The sequence below is a fragment of the Ursus maritimus genome, unplaced genomic scaffold, assembly GCF_017311325.1.
Source record: "Ursus maritimus isolate PB19 unplaced genomic scaffold, ASM1731132v1 scaffold_3, whole genome shotgun sequence".
In the NCBI taxonomy this organism is placed as follows: domain Eukaryota; kingdom Metazoa; phylum Chordata; class Mammalia; order Carnivora; family Ursidae; genus Ursus; species Ursus maritimus.
The window spans coordinates 18704115-18730699 of NW_024425563.1; the positions used below are offsets into that span (position 1 = coordinate 18704115).

Consider the following 26585-nt stretch of genomic DNA (forward strand, 5'->3'; position numbering starts at 1 on the left):
TTAAAGCATTTGTGATTTATTCATGTTGTGTTTGTTCCTTGTTACTGCTGAGCACATTCCCGCTCTATGGAGATACTACAATGGAACCATTCACCAGTTGACATCTGGGTTGTTTCTAGTTTTGGGTGATTATAAATAAAGCTGCTTCATGTATAGGTTTTTGTGTAAATATAAATTTTCATTTGTCACGGGTAAATACTAGAAGTGGAATTGATGGGTCATATAGTAAGTACTTTTTAATTTTATGAGAAAACTGTCAAACTGTTTTCCAAAGGAGCTATGCCATTTTGTTTTCCTATCTGCAACGTACAAGAGTTCTGGTTGCTCCGCATCCTCACCAGCACTTACTGTTGTCAGTTTTTTTTAAAGGTTTTTTTTAAAATTCATTTTTAGAGAGAGAGAGAGAGCGAGGGGAGAAGCTGAGGGGGAAGGAGAGGTATAAACAGACTCCAAGCTGAGCATGGAGCCTGATGCAGGGCTCGATCTCATGACCCTGAGATCACAATCTGAGCGGAAATCAAGAGTTGGATGCTTAACTGACTGAGCCACACAGGTGCCCCCAAACCGTAAGACATCTTAAGCACACATCATGATTTGACTTGATACACATATATCTTATGGAAAGATTCCCCCAATCTGTTAATTAACACATCCGTCACATATTTATCCTTTTTTTAAAAAATGAGAACATTTAAGTTCTATTCTTAGCATCTCAGCAAATTTCAGTGATATGATATAGTGTTACCAACCGGTCACCATGTTTTACATTAGATTCTGAGGCCTTACTCAAATCTTAAAGCTGAAAGTTTGTACCCTTATCAACCTCTGTTTCTCTCAACCACCAGCAACTACTTTTCTATTCTGTGTTTCTATGATTTTTACTATTTTTTAATATTCTGCATATAAGTAATATCATGTAGTTTTCCTTTGTCAGACTGACTTCGCTTAGCACAAAGCCTTCAAGTGTTGCTTGTCTTTTCATCTTAGTGATGTCTTTTAAAGAATGGTTTTTAATTTTGATGAACTTCAATTTATCAGATTTTTCTTTTATGGATGGTGTTCTTGGGGTCATATGTAAGAAATCTTGGCCGAAATGAAGTCACAAAGATTTTTTTCCCTAAGTTTTCTCATAGAAGTTTTATAGTTTTAGGTTTTATATTTAGATTGATGATCGATTTTCTTAAATCTTCTTTTTTTTTTAAGATTTTATTTATTTGTTTGAGAGAAAGAGGCAGTAGAGAGGGGCAGACTCTTTGCTGAGCAGGGAGCCTGACTCAGAGCTTGATCCAGGACCCTGAGATCATGACCTGAGCTGAAGGCAGACACTTATCCGACTGAGCCACCCAGGTGCCCTGATCCATTTTGAGCTAAGTTTTGTATAGGATGTGTTATATTCTTACAACCTGCTTATGCAGGGGTATCTAAAGATCTTGACTACCAGCTCTTTTTCATTATGGGTGATCATCTAACAGCTGCATCAATTAATGACTAATTTTGCCAATAAAAATTCATACTGGCATTCCTGTGCTAATTGGCAAGGTGTACACTGTTAATCAAGATACCGGTAACTGCGCTGGTGGCAGCCCCCTCTGCAATGTGACCTTTCTGATATGAAAACTGACTAATCCTGGAGTGGGATTCACGACTAGGGAAACTGATTGCTACTGTGGTTGAAATTTAAACTGAGTAGCTCTTAGCTGAAAATAAAATCAAGCCATCAATGCTGAAGTATTTTCACAGTAAATTACAGATGACATAACTCCAGACAATGGGAAGACCATGTACAAAGGCATGAGGGTGTGAATGAAGACTGGTTTTCAGGAATGACAAGTGGTTCCTTTTAGGTACACAGATCACGTGTGAAGACAGAGGTGTGAGGTGAGCTTGGGGAGATGGGCAGGAGGCAGGTCATCATCAGCTTTGGAGGCCATCTACGGACTCTGGATTTTTTTTTTATTTTATACTTTTTAAAAAATTTTTTTTATCATATTATGTTAGTCACCATACAGTACATCCCTGGTTTCTGATGTAAAGTTCGATGATTCATTAGTTGCGTATAACACCCAGTGCACCATGCAATACGTGCCCTCCTCACTACCCATCACCAGCCTATCCCATTCCCCCACTCCCCTCCCCTCTGAAGCCCTCAGTTTGTTTCTCAGAGTCCATAGTCTCTCATGCTTCATTCCCCCTTCTGATTACCCCCCCCCTTTCTTTATCCCTTTCTTCTCCTACCGATCTTTGCGGACTCTGGATTTTATCTGAGAAGCCACAGAAAGCCCTAGGAGGATCTTAAGAGGTGAAATGATAGAATCAGATACGAGCTTTGGCATGATCACTCTGGCACAGTATAAAGGGTGGACTGATGGTGAAGAATGGAGCAATTCAAAGTAGAGAGACTACTTGGGACATTCTCAGGAGTTGGAGGCGAGAGCTTATGAGATCCTGACGTGAGCGGCACAGAAGAGAAGGAAGACTGCTTTAAGGTACTGTCTTCCTCTCCCAAAATGGTGAGAGATGAAAAAGAAATTAAAAAAGTCACTGGCAAATGTCAAATTCAAAAAGTGTTTTCTTTTCTTCAGATTCTGGCATGTTGTTGCTGACCTTAACACGACTTTGGCATTAAGGGTTTCTGCAAATATTGCTGATTACACAGCAGGATGGGTGATTTTCAGAAAGTGCACACTTCGGATCCCAACGGTGACAGGCGGTTGCTGTGGAACCCACTTAGAGCCCTCCCGATGGTGAGAGAAATCAGCTGATAAAGGTGACATTCCTGGCATCTTGGACTCAAATGGCAACTTAATTTTCTTCTTCTAAAGTTCAAATAGGGAAAAAAAAAAAAAACAACCCTCAACAGTTTTTAATGGTCTCACCATGTCTTTCATCTCTTGGGAGTGTCATTTGCCTTATGCTTCAAATGTGCAAAGGGGTTACACGTTGGTGACCTACAGTGACATGGGTAAAATGTCAAATACTCTTTGGATTGGTCCTTCGACATAGAACCTACTGGATTTGAGAACACTTTCTGGTTTGAACTTTAACAACGTCACAGAAAAATATGGGCTACGGATATGATGGTGTTTCGATGAATAAGATAAATTTTTGTCATTTGAAGTTGTTCTGGACTTCTTGCTAGCATTTCCCACTACTTTTTCCCCATTCCTTTCTTTGTCTGTCTGTGCCATCTTATTCCAGTGGCTTCTGGGATAAAAGCACCACAGACAGTACCTAACCAGCCACTTCTTCATGGCACCTGCTCCTAAATGACAGGGCCTAAGTTCTAATGCTCTTTTATGGCAGGATGGGAATAAAACAACCACTAGGAGATTATGGTGACAAGGATGCTTGTCCTCGTCAAGGAGGCCACGCAAGCCTCCGTACTTACCTACACGTAGCGGATCACTGGGTGAAAACAGTCTCCAAGCCCATTTATTTCCTTTATAGAGCAACAGGTTTTGTTTGGACAGACGGCACTTATTTTGTCCGGGGTTGATTTCAAACCAGCTAATTCTCAAGAAGAATTCAGGTTTTTATTGAGCACCTACACTGGAGCAGGACCGTTCCAGGTTCTGGGGCCAGAGGAGTAAACAAGGCACGCCTGATTCCTGCCTTCCAGGGGCCAACAGTCTCCTCCACCATCCCCCACTGTGGACACGGGGTGCACGGCACTCTCCTGCCTTTAGCATTATTATAGTACGGTGCACTGATATGCTAGTGATGCGCTTTGTTCATTTTGCATTATCAACCGTACGAACACACACACACACACACGTGCTTGTTACTGTGCCAAGGAATGAATGAAGTATGTCAATATTCATTTCCCGAGCCATCCATGGAGGTCTCCGCCTCGTTTTATCTACCATACTTTAAAGGGAACAAAGACAGTACGCAGCATATTCATAAGAAAGCAACCTGAATGTTCAAACCGCGTGATATGAGAAGGTGAGGGAATTTAATTTAGAAACAATAAACATGTTTGGTGCTTTTAGCAAAAGTCAAGGGAAGAAAATTCTGCATCCAGGACTCTAAAACTCAGTCAGAGCTCTTTGTTACTCATTCTTACCACGACCTTCTTCTGTTTTTAAATGATTCTTGAAGGAGATACAGCAATGGGTGTTATCACAGTGAATGGTTTTTCCTGAAGTTAATAAATAATGACTAAAGTACATTGAGCATTAAGAACAGTACTGTCATGACATACACAAATAAAAAGGGCAGAATAGAGGTTAAGGATTTAAAAGACTTACTCAAACGTGCTGAAAATCTCCCATTGGGAATTAACTACACTACAAGAGGCTACTTCTGAATGTGGAACACTCTGTGTTCCCAACACAATCAATAGCGTAAATTCCAGGAGCTGTGATAGTAATTAATTTGATGTTCCTTTGCTTTTCTGTGCAACCCGGGTAACAGAGGCATCAGAATGTTACCGATTTTCGTTTTTGTTTCTGTCTATTGCATTTATCTATTCAGAGAAACCACCTGATTTATTTCACTGTCAGCTTGTAAGTAAATAGAAAACAAATCTAAAAATTATCGTAAAACAAATCAGAACACACAGAGGAAGAGGCTTTCTTTCTGGACAGCGCATGTAAGAAATATGGTCAGAAACGAGGCTGGGTAAAATATTTCAAACCTGCAATACTTCTTCTCGTACTGCACTCACAAGGTGCTCACAAGCAATTAAGAAATAACTCATTGGACAAGATAATGAAGAATGAAAAGAACACGAGGCATTCACGAGAAACGACATCCACAATACATTACCAATTACGCTTTGCCTGAGCTCACCTGAAAGATACCCAAGCTCTAACTGGAGTCCAGACATATGAACCAAAATCCCATTTACATTTTTAAAACCTCAATGTAGTAAAGACTCCAAACGAAACAACAAAATGCTCTATGAACTCTAATAATGGCTCATGGTAATACAGAAGATGTGTTACTAGACACTTTCTGATCTCGAATTTTCTGATCGTGAAGTTCCGAAAGTCTGTATCTGTCTGACATTGCTACCTAGAGGTCTAGTAAGCACCACAAACGAACTGTCTCCAAGATGGAAGTCTTGATTTTCACCCCTCTCCCAAGCGTTCTCCTCCCTCAGACTTTCTCCCCCCAGTTAATTGCCCTGGCACCCACAGAGTTACCGTGGCCCCAAAGCTGGTAGTTTTCCCCGAGCATTTTCTTTCGCTGCCACCAGCCCCTGCACCCAATCCAACTGGTTACACCTTTCATCAGCTCTACCTTGGGAACACACCTCGAACCAACGCTTCTCTCGCCTCTGCCACTCTGGTGCTCACAACTGGTCTCAATGGTCACTAGGCTTCCGTTCATCTGCCTTCTTACAATTCCTTTTCCAAACAACAGCTAAAGTGCTCTTATAAAAATGAAAATGAGGAGCGTCTGGGTGGCTCAGTTGGTTAAGCATCTGCCTTCGACGCAGGTCATGATCCCAGGGTCCTGGGATGGAGCCCAGCATCGGGCAGCTAAGCAGGGAGTCTGCATCTCCCTCTCCCTCTGCCTGCCGCTCCCCCTGCTTGTGCTCTCTTTCTCTCTGTCAAATAAATGAATAAAATCTTAAAAAAAATGAATAAGAATGAATGAATGAATGAAGGGATGAAGCTCTCTCCCTTGCTTAAAAACTTTCTATGTCTTCTCGATGCCCTTAGAATGAAATCCGAACCAGTCACTTGGTCTGCAGGACACGATAACATGCCAGGCTTTGCGAGCACACACGGTCAAGTCCCAGCCTGCCTCTTCCCATATCCTTGCACGCCTCACCTCCTTGTTCACAGTGCTCCAGGCACCCTGACTCTTCATTCCTCAACACTGCTAAGCTCGACTGTCTCGGGACCTTGGAATGTTGCCCTCTCTGAAATTCTCTTCTCCTAGGTCTTTGTACACACGGTTCCTTTTTGCTACCATGTTACATTTTCTTTGACCACACTATCTAAAAACCAAAAAAGCCGATACCCCTTTGTAGTCAACCCCAGCTACTCTTTGCCATGTCCAGAATGACAGCACTAGCCACGTGTGGCTATGGAGCACTTGACATGTGACCAGTCTGAATTTCAATGTGCTGTAAGTGTAAAATATGCATTTTTTTAATTAAAGATTTTATTTATTTATTTGACAGAGAGAGACACAGCGAGAGAGGGAACACAAGCAGGGGGAGTGGGAGAGGGAGAAGCAGGCTTCCCGCTGAGCAGGGAGCCCGATGAGGGGCTCGATCTCAGAACGCTAGGATGGTGACAGAGCCGAAGGCAGACGTTTAACGACTGAGCCACCCAGGCACCCCTAAAATATGCAGATTTGAAAGGCTTAGTACACAAAAAATGCAAAATAGCTCATCAATGATTTTTACATTAGTTACATGCTAAAATGATAATATTTTGGCTATACTGGGTTAGATAAAATATATCATAATTATGAGTGATTTTTTCATTGCTGTATCCCAATTCCTAGCGCACTGCCTGGTACAAAGAGGGCACTCAGTAAATGTTTATTAAGTGAACAAATGATTGAAAACTTCCCAGTCTTTTCTTTCTACCATTTCCATAGGTGTGATAAGAGAGGCCACCAAAGCTAAGAATGTTCTACACTGCTGGGGAAGGAACAAGAGTCCAAGAGTATGGCATCTTTGCAACTGTTGTCCTGAATTATTTAACGTAATCTCTTCTTGGGTCTTAAGTTCTTGGGTCAAGGCTCTTGCATCTGTGTATCCCCTTACTGATTAGCAGAGGACGTTCGTAAAAATGTCAGTAACAATAAAGTCATCATAATCACAAAACTACCACACTTTGACCATTTATTTTGTGGCAGGCACTGTACTAATTATTATTTCATTTACAAACTCTGTAAGTTAGGAATTATTGTTTTATTTTTACGATGAGAAGGCAGGATCAGTGAAGGTGGATTAACTGACTTAGGGTGGCCTAGCTAGCTGGTAGAGACATTCAAATCCAGATCATTCTGTTGTCACAGGCCATGCAAACTCTGAATCACCATATTTATGACACAGTGCGTGCTGAAAACCTTTTACAGGGGTTGATTAACACTAAAAATCACACTCAGTGTAAAAAAGGACATCAGTAATAAGAATCAAAAGTTACAGTGTTACTCTCCAGAAAGAAGCAAGTGATAGATGACTCACGGTGCATTTCAAGTGCAGTCTTGGGCTGGGGCTGTGTCATACCTGACTTCCAGATGCAGGACCAGCAAGCAGCGGTCAGCCATATCCTGGAAAGATCTGGCAAGTTCACTCAGCGTCTGCATGATCTGCTCTGACACTGGGGGCAGATCCACGTTCACGTGGCCCTCCTGGGCAGGAGACAGCACTGAAAGGAAGAGAAGAAAACACCAGTCACTGGACTGGATGCCTACAGATTTGTCTGAAATGACATCTTATTTTGTGGTTCATCATGTTTTTACCAATTTGGTTAACGCTGGTGTGGGCAGCATTAGACGTCCACGACACGAAAGACTAATTCTGTACTTGATTCAACACCGATTGTCTTCAACCCATTCATAGATTAATAGAACAGAACCCCAGCGTTGGAAGTGACCGTAATCGGCATCCGGCCTAACCATGTGCTCGAGGCTTGTGTCTCTAGTACATCTTCTAGCGGCCGTTGTGCGCCTGCTTGTACACTCACACAAATGTTTGTGAAAGCAAACTCAATAGCTTTGAAGGCAGCCTGTTCCATCTCTGAAAGAGGTGACCGTCTATATCTACTGATATCTGTTGCCATTAGTTTCTAATCACTGGCTCTGATTCTAGTAAATTTGCCATCATTCTCACATGTGTTAGCACTTCAAGTATTGAAGATATCATGTCTTCTGGCTTCCTTGAAGTCTTCCCTTTTCCAGGCTAACTATCCCCAGTTTTTCAGCTATTCTTTATATAATCAGAGTGAATTATTTTACAAATCTCATAATTTGCCAACAAACCATTGCAACTGTTCTTTTTCTCCCTTGAAATGGGGCACTCAGGACCAAACATCATAAATACTCCAGAGTAGGTCTAGAGAGAATTACCAACTCCCTGTTCTAGATGCTATTCTGCTTGCACGTAAGCCTGCAGTGTTCTTGGGGGGGGGGGGTAGGAAGAGGGTGCTGTCGTCTACTTTAACTCCCATAGAGCTCACAGTCAGCTAAAAGCCCCAAAAGGTCTTTTTGGAAAATTTGATAGAGCTACCTTCTGTATCTCTATCAAGTAAATGATTAAATATTTAAGGTACTTGGATATTTTCTTCAGGAAAATACTGAATAGCAAAAATGTGAACTATATTTATGTCTAGACTTTGGCTGCATACCCAGTTCCCCACAATTTCTCAGAGATCACCAAAAATTACTTTGGCAATGTCATTCGAACGTTCTTTAAGTACTCTAGAGTTTCCAAGACTGGCTTTGAATCCTGTTTCCACTTATTATGTGACCAAGAGCTAAATACTTAAATAATGCCTGCCTCAGTTTCTCACTGTGAGATGGAGATAACACTACCTACAACATAGGGTTTGGGGGGGGCATTAAATAGGTTAATGTGGGTAAAACACATAGAATAATAGTATATCAACCTCACTTAATATCCATCTTGAGATTCCGTTATCAGTATTTTTTGCTTTTCCACCTGAGAATTCTGTCAGAGGATGTGGTGTGTCTTTTGGAAGAAGGGCACTTAGGGTACGTGAGATCTGGCAAAGCCTCACTGACTAGCTCAGGAGGGGTTCGCCTTACAGGGTAGAGAGTCACAGGTGGCTGCAGCAGGGTCTACAGCCATAGGCTTTCAGAGCTGCATCTGTTTCTGGACTTTGCTAAGCCCAGAGAAGGGCCCAGAAAGACAGTTCAGCCTTATAAGGCCAAGTTCTCCTCTGGGAAACCAGACTTAAATAAATTAAGATTTATGGCAAAGATTAAACAGCAACAACAACAACAACAACAACAACAACAACAAACAAATTCAGGCCAAGGGAACTATTTGTAAGGAAGAATGAAATGTAACGATGTTGATTTAAAATTCCTACCAGCCTTCGCATCCTTTCAAGACGCTCACTAACTCCACCCGCAGGAGAGTGGCTACGTGGCATGGTGCCCCTGCTCCATGGTTAACATTGCCTGGCTTGTAGGACTGCAAGGCCAGATCACTGCCATCATAATGTTTTCATCTGGCAGGCTGATGAAAGCAACTATAAGTAACGCTATTCTAATATTTCAAAGCATGTTAGGGCTTTTGAGCCCTGGACTCTGCTGTTGAACGACACTAACTGTGGTCTGAGAGCTCTCTATGTGCCAATGATAAGGGGCAGGAATCAGACCCCAAAGAGATCAGACTCAGTGACTTAAGGTCCAAAGTTCTGCCAATCTCCTAAACTCTAGCAAAGACATTCTGGACAAATTCTACCGAGAAAGTTAAATAAAAAAAAAAAATCCAAGTAGACTAAGTTAATGGAAGATAAACACTCAAGATAAAACTTGGAATGAGTGAGGTAAAAGTAGTTTAGAAAAGCAGCACATTGCACATTTCGCTCAACTGTAATCTACAACAAAAACGTAACATTTTAGTAAAGCAACATGAAAAATCATGTCCAGAGTTCTATTGAAAAGCAGGCCTGTGAATTCCTGAGGCCTCGCTGAAATTTACAAAGTTTTCTTAACAAGAAGGAATATACTGAGCAAAAAAGAGTTGAGCACGGCAAGCCAATACAACACAAAACAATGAACTCTCTCTTGAATGTCAAATGGAAACCTACAAAAAATGCAATGCTGACAGAATTGGCCTGGAATATAGTCGAGATAGGAGGTTAATGGACACACACATGTGCAGATACCCTTTTAGAGGCTACGTGGTTGTATATCTCAGGGATTCCTCTTCATATCGGCAAAGCTTACATATATTGGACTCGAAAAATGTTAGTACTTGATCATTTTATTAAGATACACACTTTGAGCTGTTTTGCCAATACTAGAGATGGGTCACATGAGATCCTTCATAATATCCTGTTCCTCCTATAACCACTGTATAAAAGCAGGCATCTTTGAGACTCCAGGCTAACTAACTGTGGCACCGGAAACTGTGGCTTTCTGTACTAAATTGACTGTCTCGATGAGGATGCTGAAGCTTCCTCTCCAGGGCAGGCACTGCTTGTTAGGTGAACCAACACATATGTCCAGTTCTCCCTTGCTCACTCTGCTATAGACTCCAGAAAGCTAAATGTTTGCATTTCCAGCCTTGCTTGTAGCGAGAGGAGGCCACGTGTCCCCATCTGCCCAATGACCTTTTAAATAGATTCTTCCATGGCCACTTGATCTAACCCTGGCTAGTTCCACAACTCATCTTTTGAAAGGTAAACAAAAGTATGAATTGTTGCCGCTAAAATTTTCTGGATTTTAATCTCCAAAATGCCCTGTCACTTGTCCATTCTTCCCTAGTGCTTGGCTAGCTCCTTTCCCCCTTCTCAGCAATTTTCTCCAAATCACGCTGCTTAGTCCTTCCTACTCACTTGTCACTCCTGTCTTAAGGACCTCAGATTCTCATTAAGACTTCAAAGGAATTGTCAACACTTGCTTTCTCTGTAGTCTTTGCCTTCTATGTACTTTGCCACGTGCCATAATCCTTCTGCCTTCACCTTCTTATTCCAGCCTCATTCTGATCATCACCAATGATATCTTAACCGCCAAATCCAGTGGGTGCTTTACCATCCTAATGTCAGGCCCTCTAATACATTCAACATGACTGGCCATTTCCCTCTCAAAATTCCATTTTCTTTTCGCTTAGATGGCACCCTACTTCTCTGGGTGTCCTTTTATCTCTCTGACATTGATTTCATCATTTCTTCCCCTGGATCCTCTTCTTCTAGCCCACCCGTAAGTGCTGGGGTTCCCAGGACTTCTTTCTCTATTGGTCTCCCTTACTTGTCATTCTGTATGTTCTCTTTGAGTGAGCTCATCCATTTTCATGGTTTTTGCTATTATCTAGGGATTGAGGACTCCTCAACTTCATTTGATCAACTGTGCAAGCCAGCCTTACCTGTAGATCCCACAGGCATCTCAAACGCAATGTGTTCTAAACTAAACTCATTATCTGTCTTCAGCATCTGCTCTTTATCCTGAATCCCTTCTGCGTCTGCGGTGCAGCAATCTAGGAATCTCAGCCGCAAACTCGAGAGTAATTTTTGAGCCTCTCTACTCCCTCCCTCTCCTTGGCAAGGACTAATTTCTGCCAATTTCATTTTCTAAATGTCTCTTAATATCTTTTGGCTTTTCTGTATCTGCTGTGACTTTCTTGGTTTCGCCCTCATCTCCGGCATGAACTACCGCAAGAGGCGGCCTCGTGCCTGGCCCCCACCTTAATTCAATCCTCCGTATTTAGCTCATTAAATGAGTTAGAGAAGCAGAGTTATTTATCAAAAACACAAATGAGACTTTGTTAATTTCTCGTAAAAATAACATCAGTGTTTCCCATTGCTTATGCGTTGAAGTCCAAGCTCCTTAGCAAGGCTTTCCACGATTTTTGGTTTCTATCCAACACTTCAGTTTTTCTCCATTTCTCACCATTTTCTCCTTCCTCTCCAACTTCTCTCCTTTCCCTCCCTGGCCCATTAATCTGACACCTTTTTAAAACAGAGTCCCTAAACAGTCTGCTGTTTCAGGATTCTATACCTTGGGTGGTTCTTAATCCTCCTTCTAAACTATTCATGCTTTCTGGCTCAGGAGTGTTTCCTGATTCTCCAGGCCGGGTCACTGGCTCCTCCGGGTATTTTTTTTTTTTTTTCCACACAACAGTAGTTACCATATTCCACTGTCATCTGTTTATCAGTATGTCTTCCTACAGATCATTAACTCCTTCAGGGCAGGGATTATCTATATATCTATATCCGTCTATACCCGTTGGAGCTCAGGAGCTCAATCAATGCTTTTTTATTAAACAGAACAAATGATTTAATTGACCAATGGGACAGGACAAATAATTCACATAATAACAGACTGATGAAAATCAGGAAAGAGAAGGCACAGCTTGCCATTTACAACTGTAACTTTTTCCTTGGTTTGTTGAGTACATTCTGGGGACAGAGTGGGGGATACAGAAGTAGCTCATGATAGATGGTTTTCTGGGCTATTCAGGAATCTTGCAGAAGTACAGTCTAAAGGAATTCTGGTCAATCTCTATGGCCCAAGCACTTTCCCTGTTAATTGTGTTGCCTTTAGAAGCCACTCTAATTTCATGAGTCCACCTTGTGGCAGCCAAGCCTTGGGGGTCCTCTCTTTTCCACGGACATAAAAATCCCTGGCATATCAAATAACCAGTATCTTTCAAGGAAAGCCAACATACTGTCATGGAGAAGCAATCAGTCTAGGACATTAGGATGTCTCAAGTGGTTCCACATCCTAATATTAACGAGACTGAAATGTGTTTAAGTCTTAAAATTAGTCAAAATTGGACTCATTCAGACCCAGAAGAGCATCTGTTTTCAAGGATGCAGCTGCTACACTTGCAATGGCAACTTACTGTGACTTCTTTAATTGATTCATATGAGGATGTCCTTGTGCATCTGCAATATTATCTAAAATTGTTACAATATTAGCTTAGACTGGTATCAGCTGTCATCAAAGTGATAAATTGAAAAGGGAAAGCTGTTTATCACAGCAGGAAAAAAGAGGTTAACTCCGTGAATTCAAACTTTTCAGAAGATGGAAAAAAGACAATGAAGAATGATCCCATGAGATTTTCTCACTTGAAAACATTTTAGAAGATCAAATTTTGGTACAATCATTATTTCTGACTCTTCTTGCTATTTGTACAGAGAAATGACAGGCACCACATAATGATGTCTGCTTGAACCCAGGATAAATTTATTTAATTTCCAATCTTCAGTTTTCCTATTTAGAAAATTGGGGTAATAGCATCTTCCTAACTCCCAGAGCAGTGTGTTATTAGGTTCTGCAAATAATTTCGAGATCCTTTGATGTTGTTACCTGGCTGACATTTTTTAAAAATAAAAATAGGAATGCTGATTAGGCCTGTGACATTAAGAACTCGAGGGGCTTACAGAGACCGAGGGGGCTGGGGCAGGAGGTCCTCCCCCTAACTCTCTCTTCTCCCTACATGCCTGTGGGATGTGCTACTATAGAGCCTAACACTGGGGAAGGATTGAAGGGTGTCAGACACTCTAAGGCTGTGGTTCCAAGTTGGAACCGGCTGCTCTGTCCTCGGTCTTCTCAATTTCTCTGGACTACCAGCCCTACCTTTTATTCATGCTCTGGCATTACCTGCAAACCTATACAAGCTAACCGGCCCTGACCCCAGTGCTTTGTACATAGTAGTCACCTTTTAAGTGTTTGTTAAATAAATCACTTATCTATTTATGAAATCGACTGGCTTCTGGAAGCAGAGGTTATCTTTACATGCTAAAGGCTCTACTATCTTCATAGCATCGAATTTGAATTTTTTAAAGACTTTATTTATTTATTTGACAGAGAGAGAGTGTGTGCACAAGCAGGCACAGTGGGAGGCGGAGGGAGAGGGAGAAGCAGACTCCCCTGCTGAGTAGGGAACCTGACTTGGGGCTTGATCCCTGGACCCTGGGATCATGACCTAAGCCGGAGGCAGACACTTAATTGACTGAGCCCCAAATTTGAATTTTCTTAGAAGTGTCCTTTCCTTTTTATCTGTCAATTACTCCAGACTAACGTTTCATGGTGACTCTTTTTGATCATTCTTTCTTTTTCCCGAGACATATTTTTAACCCCTTGCTATTCTCTGCCAGCAGTCCTAGCTTTTGGCACTGTCATTTACTTATTTAGCAAGTCATTTATTTTGTCACTCTCTTCCCACTCATCCCATAATCCAGCACCTAGTCTACGGTTCTTTTGATACGTTTCCATATAAGGACTGGCCTTACATAAGAAACACGTCTGGTAGGTTCTATTCATTTGGCTTCCTATTTCAGAAGCAGTTGTTCTTCTGCCCCTAAATAATACCAAGTTCTTTTCAGTCCAGAGTTCCCTAGAAATTTGGGGTTTGAACTAGTGAAATCACTTGATTTTGAAAACCAGGATGCTGACTCAGATTGTTCCTTGACCTAAGGAATTACGAGGCAAAGGATGAGGACATACTGGACATTATTCCGATTAGACCTTGTACAGGCATATTGAGTACAGCCAGCTCTGGAAATAGAGCCCCCTCTAGGAGGCCTAGCACCCACCCGATCCTCTTAGAGCTAATGGCTGTGTGGCAAGAATGCCAAGCCTTTTCACCGCTGCTTCTGGAAGGAAGCTCTCTTTTGTCGACTCTTACAGGGAAAAACGACAAACGGAAGGGATTAAAAAAAAAAAAAAGTCATTACCAGGAAGGACAAAAGAGATTAGGAATGGAGGAAATGGAGCACAAAGTGCATGTGTCTTATTTATATTTGCCTTTTTTAGGGTCTAATCAACTAATTGATAGTATGATTTAAAAAATGTTTCCAGTGGGTACAGGAGGCAAGGACCTACTTTCTTTTCTGTGCTACCGTCTGCTATATAAATGTTTTCCCTGTTAGTCACAGACTTATGGGCAATATAACTTCGTGTCCTTTGGAACATCCCTCTCTCACCCCCCCACCCTCTCCTCCGAAATGTCTTATATTACCCTAAGTGCAGGCAGTGATGCTCGGGGGGAGAAAAGGTGTGCTTGTCCCACTCACTGTCCAGCCTAATGACATGGATGTTCAATAACATGTTTTATTTTAAGGCAAAAAAGCCCCCAAAAAACTAAAGACCTAAGATCAAACCTTTATAGAGAACTTAGTTTTAAGGATGCTGCTTAAGAGTAATTTTCATCTCTCTGAAACCGCATTNNTGCTCTCTTTCCTGCTGCTTCCCAGAGGAACAGAACTTATTCTCTCACTTTTTATTACCTCTAGAGCACAGTTCTTAACAACTGTCAGCCTCATTGTCCTCACGTGTCCCCTCCGAGAGTTGTTGTGAGGACCAAATGGGGAGCACGGCCCCTCCCGCGGTGCCTGCCACAAGGCTGGAACCATCCTTTGAACTCCAGTGACACTAGGCCTCCCTCTTCCTTTTTCAGTCTTGGCACGGCTCACCTCATGCTGTAGAGAGTCCCCGGTAGCTTGTGAGGGCTGTGAGAACAAAAGCCATAACCCACTCTTCCTGGCATCTCTCACAGTCTAGCTCTTCCTTACGCTCAGCAGTAATGCCTGTTGCATTCTATCTGCAGGTTAAGGACAAATCAAAGAATTTCGTATCTTTTTCTTTTCATTATAGCGCCACAGTGTCTTTAACCGCATGTCTTCCAAATAGCTTATTAGCTTGGAACATTATTCTGTTTCAGGGTGAGAAACTGAACCTCCAGAAAGGCCATGAGAGAAATGGAAGAGTTATTCCAAATATTGACCTATATAGAGAAAACAAGGGAGATCCGTGTAAGGCTCACGGTGAAGGGCAAAACAAAAATAAGAACCAAGATGAAAAAAAAGAAAAAAAGGACTGTTGTTCCCTTAGGCTACCCCAGGATGAGAGCCAACAGGATAAACGGCACACTCCAGCGCCGTAGAGGGAAGATTACACCCAGTTACTCACGCAACAGTGCTTGACGGCCACAAGCCCGAGCAAGCCCCGGGTCCTCCAAGACCGTGAGCTTTAGACTCGACTTCCACGCAGCGTAAGCCGGCGCAGACACACTGGTTTTTACACTTGTGAGTGACAATACCGATCTCAGTCCCCTTCAGTCCTGGGGGGAAGCATTAAGATTGATTTTTCCTTTATTCCGAATAATCCTCCCCGAGGCCTGGTAAAAACCTAATCATCTACTGAAAAGGCATGTGGTGTGGCCAATTCAGCTCCTGCCGGATATGAAAGAGAAATGCAGGAAAAGCTAATGAACAGCTCCTGTCCTTGTGCTGAAAGGCACTATTGTGGGACCCTATTAGATTTCCGTGGACTTTGCAAGCCTTTTGTGTTTCTGTAAAACCCTGCATCAAAAAGCATCTTAAGGTGTTAACAAATACTTAGCCAGATATTTTACGTGAATAAGCGACACAGATTTAAGTTTCAAGAGAATTTCGGAGGCAAAAATATTATGTGGCAAAGAGATAACATTTATTCATGTGTCAACAGGATCCTTCCAGCTTTAGGATTTGTAAATCTTCCAAAGAGCCTTCAGGGATGGCTCGTTCACCGTGTAAATTCGAAACATTAGGTCCATTTGCAAACGGTGAGAGTGAACCACGCAGAAATAAAGCACGCTTCCCGACAGGACACAGCACACTGCTCCCACACACCGAGACAGAGCTGAGGGAGTTCAACGGAAAGCCCTGTCTGGGGTCGCTCTTGCACGGGACTTCTCCCAGGGGCCTTTTCTCCCCCCATGACTTTCCTCTTCATGCAGCTGTATCGTTCATACATTTGGACTTGAGGGAGAAAATAGTCATCACCTCCTTGACCTAGAGCAGGACAACTTTCACTTTTATCTCCGTATCGCCACAGAGGGTCATCATACCTACACCTCACGGGAGTCTGATGGCTCGATGAGAAAACACACAAAGGCTCAGAACAGTGTTTGACACATAAGCCCTTAATATGTGGCCACTACTATTACCATCACAACTACTATTATTTATTCAATAATGATGAACTGAATGAATAAAAAGCAAACCCCAGGATCCCTCCCCTCCACCCACCGCTTTGACCAGGCTTTGGAACAATCAGACTGGCTTTATACAGGGAACGGCAAAACGTGATGAGCTATTATTAGTGTAGAACAGAACAGGCAGAGTCCTAGAAGCCTCGGTCCCTCTGATCCTATTGCTGGGAGGACACCAGACAACTGACTTATCAGGAAGCCAGAGCTGACCCTGCCACCGAGCACACAGACCAGCGCCGAGACTAGCTGTGTCGCTGGTGACCGTTCCCTCGGAAGCATGTTGGAAGTAAGATACAGAGAGGATGAGCTTGCTGACACACGGTGCAGGATCTGCAGGGGTAAATCTGGCCGAGAGAATTTCTCCTCAATGAGGACAAGGGGGGCCACTTCTCCAGTGGGCAGCAAAGATAACAGTTAACGAAGTGCCTCCCCTCTCACCTCGCTCGTGTCCGGTATCGCCTCCACAGGCTGAAATGGATGAGCGGGCCACGCACACTGACTAATGCCTTATGAAGGCTGATAATATACAGCCATATTTCCGTCTTTATACATTAGTAACACATGAATACTGTTCTCGCACGCATTCCAGCCTTGCCACAGAAGCCCTAGGATAATTAACAGTCATATAGATGCTTCCAGAATCAACTGTCCTAAATATCTAAAGATTCATAATCTGTTTGCCAGTTAAGGGTAAGTTACGGAGAGAAGCAATCATTTATCTACCAAGTGATTATATAATCTGAGGATACGCATTAACCTCACGCAAAATCTAAGTAACTTTCTTTCCCTAAGTAAAATAACATGAGTGTTCTCATAATAATTATGAACCCCACTTTTTCTACCATTATAGATAACATTTCTCTTGGATTGACCACGTTTAGACTCAGAAAGTGGTGGCTACATGCTGACTTGACCACATACTAACTGAATAACCTTGGGCAAAATTGCAAAGACTTTTGAACTGGGGTGATATCAGTTTCAGCCTCAGAGGGTCATCGAAAGGACTCAGGGTACAGACAGCAAATCATCTAGAACAATGCATGGCATATAGTAAGTGCTCAGTAAATCTCAGTTACTATCGCCAGACCCCTTGCTGGGAACCCTGGAAGACTGGGACGCCTAGACTCATCTCCTTACTCCTCAAAACACCTTGCAAAATACTGGAGAGCTGTGGGCTTAGTTGTTCACGCAGCTAATGGACAAAAAGAAACCGATGTATTAAGACATTTACATGCATAAACTCCTGACATTCCGACCTTAAGATAAGGAATCACAAGAGTAAGAGAACACTACAGAATTCTGGCAATGTTCGAAGCAGTGGAGGCAAACAGGAGCAAACGGGCCTAGAAGTGACAGGTTTAAATTTTACCTTTTCACCTACAAAGCGAGGAGAAGGGCTTTCTCTTGAGTTGTCGACTCAATAAAAGAGGTGGCATTTCAGGCAGGCTCGAGGAAGTGGAGCTTGGCGGGAAAGCAAGGAAGGACACTGGGAAGCAGCTTGGAAGGAGATACAGCAGTGTTTCTCATGTTATTTTGAGGGAGGAATGACAGGGATGTTTCTTTTCAAGGGAAAGATGTCTGTAGTGCTCGGTTCTTGAGCGAAGTGAACTTAGGCGTTATCTTTGGAATGCCAAAGGAAATTCCACAAAGCTTGAAAACTGCGCTTTTGAGAGATCAGGTCTGCCTTACACAGGGCTTGGAAGGCTGGATTTGTATTCTGAATCAGCATTTACTACACAGTCACAAATTCCTTTCCCGTGGCCAAAGGCTCCATGAGGAGACAGGAGACGAAATGCACATGGGTGTGTGTCCACGTGGTACAGCTAAGTGAGAGGTGATCAGGAATGGATCGAGCCCTAACATGCTGACCTGAAGCGATCAAAACTGTTATTTTCACCTGAAGAGCCAGACACCGTGTAATAAATTATTTCCATATGCACATAAAGACACTGACAAGTCAGCTCTTCTAGTGAGGCTTAAAACAGCTGAACTGGGCTTCTTTTGGAAAGATGTTTTTTATATTTACTACCAGAGGGAGACTTGCCATTTTATTTTTTCTTGGGAATATGTTTCCCTTGATATTACCCTAGACTACATCTATTGTAGACAGTGAGCTGAGAAAATACACTTGTGCCCTGGTCCGTGGTCAACTTGGCATCATCCCCAGGCCTTTTTCTGGAAGCTCAGGAACTAACTGTATTTTCCAACTGCTTGCCGGCAGGGTTTTGGGTTTAGATCCTGCCAGCAAGAGACACTCCCAAAAGATGTGGAAGGCAAAGAGAGAGGGAAAGCGGGCTCCTCGTCTCGCAGCGGCAGGAAGACGCTCAGGCAAATAAGAGGGCTGCAGCTGCTTGCAGGGGAGCTGGGCGACAGCTGCTTCCTCCCGGCAGGTGGTGAGACCTCTGGTGCCTTCCCTCTACGTCCTGCAAGCCGGCAGCTACTTTCCTTGCTCTTTGCTTCCTTCCAACTGTTTTCTAAGCTTTTAAAGCCCTTTTAAAAACACCCAATTCCTTGTGTTAAATTCCCTCTTGCTTGAAATACCTGAAATGGGTTCTGTTTTCCCGACTGAGTCTAGCTGAAGAAATACAACCTTCTATGCACGAGATATTCCTGAGAACATCTGGAGCGGGATGAAGAGTCGCTAAGAATCCATCCCTGGGCTCCCCTTTCATGGAAGCTTGTGACCTCTAAGACCAGCATGTGCAGAACGTGCTCAGCAGAGCTGCTAGTCTCCCCATCTCCGTTCTCTTGGTTTCCCCCAGTTCCCTTGGTCAGAAAAGCTCCACTTGTATTTGTTACCTATTAAGATTTGGCAGTAAAAATCTGCTGAAAGAGCCATTTACGAACTGCCCTTGAAGAGGAGGGATTTGGTCACAAGCAAATCACCTCCCATTGCACTCCAGCCTCCGGATACCAGGAAAGTCTATATAAATATTTACTTGGAAACAAGTGACCAGCTTTCTCTTTATTATTTTAGCCACATGAATTCTAGTATCTTTTTTAAAAAAATGTATTTACTGAGTACTGAACAAATTATAAATTGTTCTCATTTTGAACAACACCTGCCAAGACTCCCTTGCAAGGTAGATCCGACCTTTCCTTTGGAAAATGTTTCACAGAACCAATGAGCTGTCCAGTTTTTCAGAAAAGCGTACCATGGGCTTCTCTACTATTTTCTAACGGAATCCCAGATTAAAGACGCAGACTTCCACAAAGCTGACTTCTTAGAGAGGTCACTCCATTTGGAGCTGCTTTCAACAATCACATAAAAAACTTCAGGTTAATACTGAATGTTTTTTTTAAAGAGAAAGAGAGTATGCACACGTGCATGCATGTGCCCATGAATGGGGAGCGGGGAAGGGCAGAGGGACAGAGAGAGAGAGAATCTTAAGCAGGCTCCACGTCCAGCATGGAGCCCCCGTGTGGGGCTCGATCTCACCAACCTGAGATTATGATCTGAGCCGAAATCAAGAGTCAGACGCTTAACCAAAAGAGCCACCCAGGTACCCCAACACTGAATTCATCTTCCAAAACAACTCCAAGTTTGTGAGCATAGTAAACATGTAACAACTTCCAGGCTCCACCGTTTGGATCACTGGCCCTTAGACAGGTTACAGTCATGAAATTTAAAAGGAACCACCTAGTGACCCCTAAAAGTTTGGATCTCTTTGTTCTCAGGTTCATTCATCGGAATGTTTAGTTTTAAAAAGTGGGTAGTCATCAATTTTTACATCTTTCTCTGCTGGACTAAGTAGAATTTTATTTTCAGAGAAACAGTAAGATGACATTGGTAAATCTTGGTTTGATAAGACACAAGCTAAACTAAAAGTATATTCACGTTCATTTGGAAATTAAACATATACATTGAGATTATAGCAAAACTTCGTCTCCGTCCACGAAATTTATGGATACAAGCACAGTGTTCCCTCCACTACACATCCTGTTCAGTCTCTTCTGGGGGCCCTTGGGCAGTGAGGACCCTTTTCTTTTCCTCTTGTGAACCCATGCTGGCTCCTGCCTCTCCTCACATTCCTCTCTGGGTGCCAACAATCATGTTGGTTCTTGGGACCATGGCCAAACTTTGGTCTACAGTTTCTAGAATTTCTTCAGATTTCATTGTTTTGAGAATACGAACATATGCCGTAATCTGGTGTTAAGTCATCTTTTCCATGTTCTACATTTTCTCAAATTCAGCAAATATCCTGAATACCCCAAGATAATCTATTTGAATTCTACTTTAAAACAGCCACAGGGCATCTGATGTTTTCCTCACATTTGTTTCTTACTATGACTTGTCTTCTACCTTTTCATCTGAAAAATAGTCCTCTTTCTAAATAAAACAGAAACAAAAGTAGAGTGGTTCTGCCTTCTACTAGTATAACCTTTACCATTTTGCCAATTGTGGACCCATCCATTTCCTGTTCTTTGTCTAAATACAGCTAAAGTTTATTATCTTCAGCATCTCTAATGACCATCAGGTGATTCTGGGTATTTGCCACCCTGACACTTTACCTAAGGCTCCCCTTACATCTTCTGTGCTTACTCTGCATTCATTCTTTCATTCTTTTTTTTTTTTTTTAAAGGTTTTATTTATTTGACAAAGAGAGACAGCCAGCGAGAGAGGGAACACAAGCAGGGGGAGTGGGAGAGGAAGAAGCAGGCTCCCAGGGGAGGAGCCTGCTCGATCCCAGAACGCCGGGATCACGCCCTGAGCCGAAGGCAGACCTTAATGACTGAGCCACCCAGGCGCCCCTCATTCTTTCATTCTTGTGTCCTTCTATGTGCGGGCTCATCAGAGAGCTCTCTGGAGGCGAGACCGTAGTGTGGTGATTAAAAGTCCAGACTGGGGGGCGCCTGGGTGGCACAGCGGTTAAGCGTCTGCCTTCGGCTCAGGGCATGATCCCGGCGATCTGGGATCGAGCCCCACATCAGGCTCTTCTGCTATGAGCCTGCTTCTTCCTCTCCCACTCCCCCTGCTTGTGTTCCCTCTCTCGCTGGCTGTCTCTATCTCTGTCGAATAAATAAAAATAAAATCTTTATAAAAGTCCAGACTGGAAGCAAACTGGGTAAGTTCAAATTCTGGCTCCCCCACTGACTGCTTAATAGCTATGTGCCCTTGGGTAAGTTATTTTACCTCTCTGTACCTCAGTTTCCCAGTATGCAAGAGTAGAGATAATCATGGCATTTGCTTCATGGGAGTATTGTAAAGACTAAATGAGAGAGAGTGTGTGTTTAATAATATACCCTAGCATAGATTGTGTTTGATATTATTTCTTGTTGAAATGATTAAGCCTTTTATGGTGCAAATTTTATGCTGTATCATTTCCCACAAATATGAACTACATTCTCTTTGATAGGTTCTAACCATGGGATCACAGCAACATTTTTTCTAAATGTCTGCAAATTTTAACTTTGTGGAAATGATACATCCCACCATGCCTGGTGTTTACTTTGCTATGTCAACTCCAATATGATATGGTAACATTCTCCAAAGACTATTATAATTTTCACTTTCCCGCTGAATTCTTCCTTTTGGTCAGAACTGCATACAGAATATTCAGTCTCCACGTTTTTTCCCTCTTGGGAAGAAAAGTCATTCAAAAGACAACTCGAGAACTTATTCTACTTTAGCTGAATTAACTTTTGGAAACGACTTAAAACCTCCCATCACTGCTGCCACCAGGTCAGTTTCATCATCATATCAAGAAAGCACCACTCAGAGCCTATAGTTCACTGAGCGGTCTGTAGTATACTTTCATGACAGTATCAATTACTTCTACAGAACCCAAAATAAACATACAGCATTGTCTACAGAGTTTTAATTTCCTTCAGTATTACAAATGTTCCATTTTGTACTCTGCCATTATTTTAGGTGAAAGCATCGTATATGTAACAAAGATGTTGATAAGTAATTAGCAAAATCAGTAGTACAGTTAATTCTCAATAAAATTTGTACAGGATTTTTTTTGTATTTTATTTTTTTTCAAGCTCTCATAGTTTAATTTTAGTTTTTGGCATCATCCTCTTTCTCCATGAAACCACTCACAAGAACTATTATTAAGTTGAGTTACTTTAGGGGCATTCAGATGCTTACTGCCCAGCGTGGGCATTACCTCCAAGTCCTTCTTGGCTATTTATCTTGTAATTATTATAACATGTTTATAATTCCATATGCTAACCCATAAGCAGGATTCCTGGTTCGCTCCATCTCCCAACGTGGGACAAATGCCGGGTGGGAAACAAATGACATTTGAATGAGTCCATTTTGCTACTTCTAGACTAATACCTAAGGTTAGATTTGTGGATTAGAGATCAAATACCGTTAATATAATTGTCTCTATACTGAAAAGAATGTCTATGAATCAGTCAACTGAGTATATTTCCCAAGGAGAATTTTTTTTACAATAATGTTCTAGTTCAACTACAAAATTTGGATAGTTTCCTTTATTTGCTCATATTTATGTCTGAGCTGCACTACACATCTGTGATGTGCAGGTACCGTTTCATTTTAATGAGTGTCATTTCAGCATATGGCGCTATTGGCAGAGCTAATTCCTTATCCCAGCACAGGGCCTGGCACAGGCACAGTCCACCGGTTGCACAGACAAGGAATCTGGGAAGGCTTTTGATGTCTGTATCCTGCACTGCCTATATCGAATTAGGAATGAATGTCTGCTGATCATTCTTCCCTAATATCTCTGAAACCATCCCCACTGCCTCCACCTTGGTGCGGTCCTCCACCATTCATCACCCGTGTTAGCGTAGCAGGTTTCTAACTAAACTCTTTGCCTCAAGAATTACTCCTCTCCGATGTATCCTTCTAGAGTCCTGCTGAAGGAATCACTCCAAAACACCATCTGATCATGTTTCTCTTATGTCTAAAAATCTTTCAAGGGCTTGACCTTACCTTTCAAATAACATCTCAACTGGTCCTTGCCCCCATCTCCAACTTCACTGCTTGCTGCTCCCTACCGTGAACCTTATGTTCCAGCGCCACTGGACATATGAATTACCCTGAACTCACCCTCTTTTCTTTCACTTCATAGCTTTTTCTTCTTCCCTTCCCTTTTTGGTTTCTCTTCCATAAAATGCCCTTCTATCCTCTCTTTGCCTGGTGAATTACTCTTTATCTTTAAGATCCAGATCAGCCGCCTCCTTCTCCAGAAAGTCTTCTCTGATACTTATATTCTCCTTAAAACATGCTTCCTGCATTCCTGTTGTATGTTGTGCTTACTCCATAGTTGCCCAATCACAATATGGTGTAATTACTTTCATGCCTGTCTTTTCCATGTCCTAGAAATCCCCTGCAGGCAGAAGGTGGGTCTTGCTTACTCATGGCCCTGAGGCCAAGCACATAGCTGGTACTGTGTTATTTGTTAAGCCGAGCTGATCCACAAATATTTACTGAATGAGTATCTTCTCTGATGGCCTCATGAGACAGTGCTGCACTCATCTAGCTTAATTTCTATTGGATAAATTCAACAGAACACGTGATTTATGAATTCCTCTCTATGCCTATAACCAGTGTGGCTCTCCAGCCGATTGACCATGTGTCTTTTTGTCTCCTCAGTAGGGGATGTCTACTGGAGAAGATGAACGGAGAGGAAAGCAGCTGGCCAAGCTGGGAAGTAGAACAGGACAGTCAGAGGACAAAGGCAAAAACAGAGGAAAGCCGAATTGACTTTTCTAGTACCACTTTCAGCACTTCCTCATTCTCTGCAACTCACAGAAAATTACCCCAAAAACCCCTTCAGACAGTGAAAATCTCTGTTTCTGCATTTGGAGTGTTCATCTGAGTTGCTTTATTTAAACATAAAGACATGAAAATAATGCTCCCTCCACACGTCCTACCACAGTATGCTTTCCAACATGCTTTGAACTTAATGAAGCAATTCTGGTATTTCAAAGTTTGTTAAAATGTCGCATCTGTTTTTATTAGATAAGGAAGCAACTTGAATGATAAGGAAGAGAAGTAAAGGACTTTCTAATCCAGGAAAGAGGAAGCATGCCCAAGAATCGCCCAAACAGATTTTCAGAAAGAAAGAAACAAAGCCACGCACATGAACAGCTGGTAAAAACTGCCAAATGAGAAAGTAGAAATCATCGTTAGACTGGACAGACGAATCATTGACAGTGAGGGGTGCTGCAAGAATGTATGAGAAGGAAAAAGCTGAGTAACATTTCTTTTCAGTTTAACGAAAAGTCATGTGGCTCCCAGATCAATGTCCCAGTTCTGCCACTGGCTAAGCCTACATCATACTTCAATGCTTCAGTTTTTCCATCTGTGAAATGGGAATAAAGATGCTAGCTTTATTATTATTTTTTATTTCGTAATTATTTATTTATTTAGATAAGTGTGGACCATGGCTGTGGGGATTAACCAAAGGATGACTACAGTCGGAGTATACAGATACATAGTGCGAGAGCGTTTCTGCCAGGGATGCGACAAGAAAGGGGGAAGGGAAGTAAATACAAAACGGATGGTATGACGTCTTGGGTAACCCTGGAGCGCTTGTTTCAGTGAAGAGAGGAGAGATGCCCAATGAAGCTTGGAAAGGGATGTCAACCCATCTGAGATGAGCTGTGATTAGCGGGCCTGACTACGTCCCCCCATCAGCTCAGTAAACACTAATGATGAAGAGAGTGCAGACTGCCACCGGTGATAGAGAGCCAGCTAAACACTCTATTAGTTTTTCATTTTGTGAATTAATGTCCTTCATGGAGTGTGGACAGTAACCAGTAATGAAATGGCTCCTTAGAACTGCCTGGGGTACTCCTCTCTGCCTCTGCAAGAAGGCATAAATTTCACGTGGAAATCAGCACTTTTAAGGAGGCAATAACTCCTTTAAAAGAAGTTTGTTTTCAATTAGTTTCTACACACATCCTGCTTTAAGAAAATTTGCCTCCTTTCAACCAACCTTCCAACCTCCCCTATAAAGATTAAAGAAAAAAGAGGCCAATCGGTCTTCCGTAAGCTCTTAGAGATAAATAGATCACTCCGATTTACCTAAGAGCGCACATATAAGCTGGGAATATTTAAGAAAACCAACAACTCTGAAGCCCTATTAGTCTTCCATAACAATAAAGTGAAATCAATCTCTTCTTAGTCAAGTCTTGCACATTAAGCCCGATGATTAGGTTTCCTCCATTCGCCAAGGCCCTGTGAACCTTATCTACCCTGCAGAACTAGAAAGTCAGGCCCGGGCCTCTGAGACACATAATCGTGTTTCATCTTCCTGGGTTTAAAACCGCTATAGCTCACGAAGGACTATGTGGTGAGGGCGGAGGTTCTCTTTCCAGCCTTTAACCAGCCTCTCTGTGAGTTTTTCAACTAGAAGACATTTCTTGAAAGCGAAGGGTCTGGGGAAGGTCCCTGGAACCTTCTCGTGGTGGGTGTGTGCGCTCTGTGGTCGACAATCCTGACCCAGTGAAGCGTATACTCGTACAACAAAACTGAGTAAAAGCCTGAGAGGAAAATATAGTTGTTTCTTCCACTTAGTTGGTTTTCTTTTTAATATAAAAAGTTAATTTCAGGGAGATTGCATACTGATATAAACAACTAGATGAGGAGCCAGGAGGTCCAAGTTCCATGACTGGTTCTTTTGCTGATTGTCTAAAAAGGGCTTTGGATTTATTTTCTTCTCTGAGATTTATATACTGCTTATTTTCCTAAGAACTTGAAGTTCCTTCTCATATATTACTTTATATATTAGTCTTACAGATTTTCATTAAAAAGATATATTACATACATAATAAAAACCTCCTAAAATATATACCACTATTTCTAAACTAACATTCTTAACATTCATCCCTTCAAGTCGAACCTACGGCTTTGTTCTTTTCTCCACAATCTTCAATATTTCCTCGATAACTGAGTTAAAGCAGAAACCCCTGCACTGATCTGACCTGGCGTCTATATTCATGTTCGATGTAGATAATGGCC

At 42.2% G+C, this 26585-nt stretch overlaps 1 protein-coding gene across 1 annotated transcript in view; it reads right to left on the reverse strand.

Moving 5' to 3' along the window:
* Positions 1 to 26585, reverse strand: part of EXOC4 (exocyst complex component 4) — a 716010-nt gene that overhangs the window by 56586 nt on the left and 632839 nt on the right. The window contains exon 15 of the mRNA XM_008707579.2: positions 7199 to 7340. Within this exon, the coding sequence (XP_008705801.2) occupies positions 7199 to 7340 (142 nt within the window). The remainder of the gene's footprint in view (positions 1 to 7198; positions 7341 to 26585) is intronic.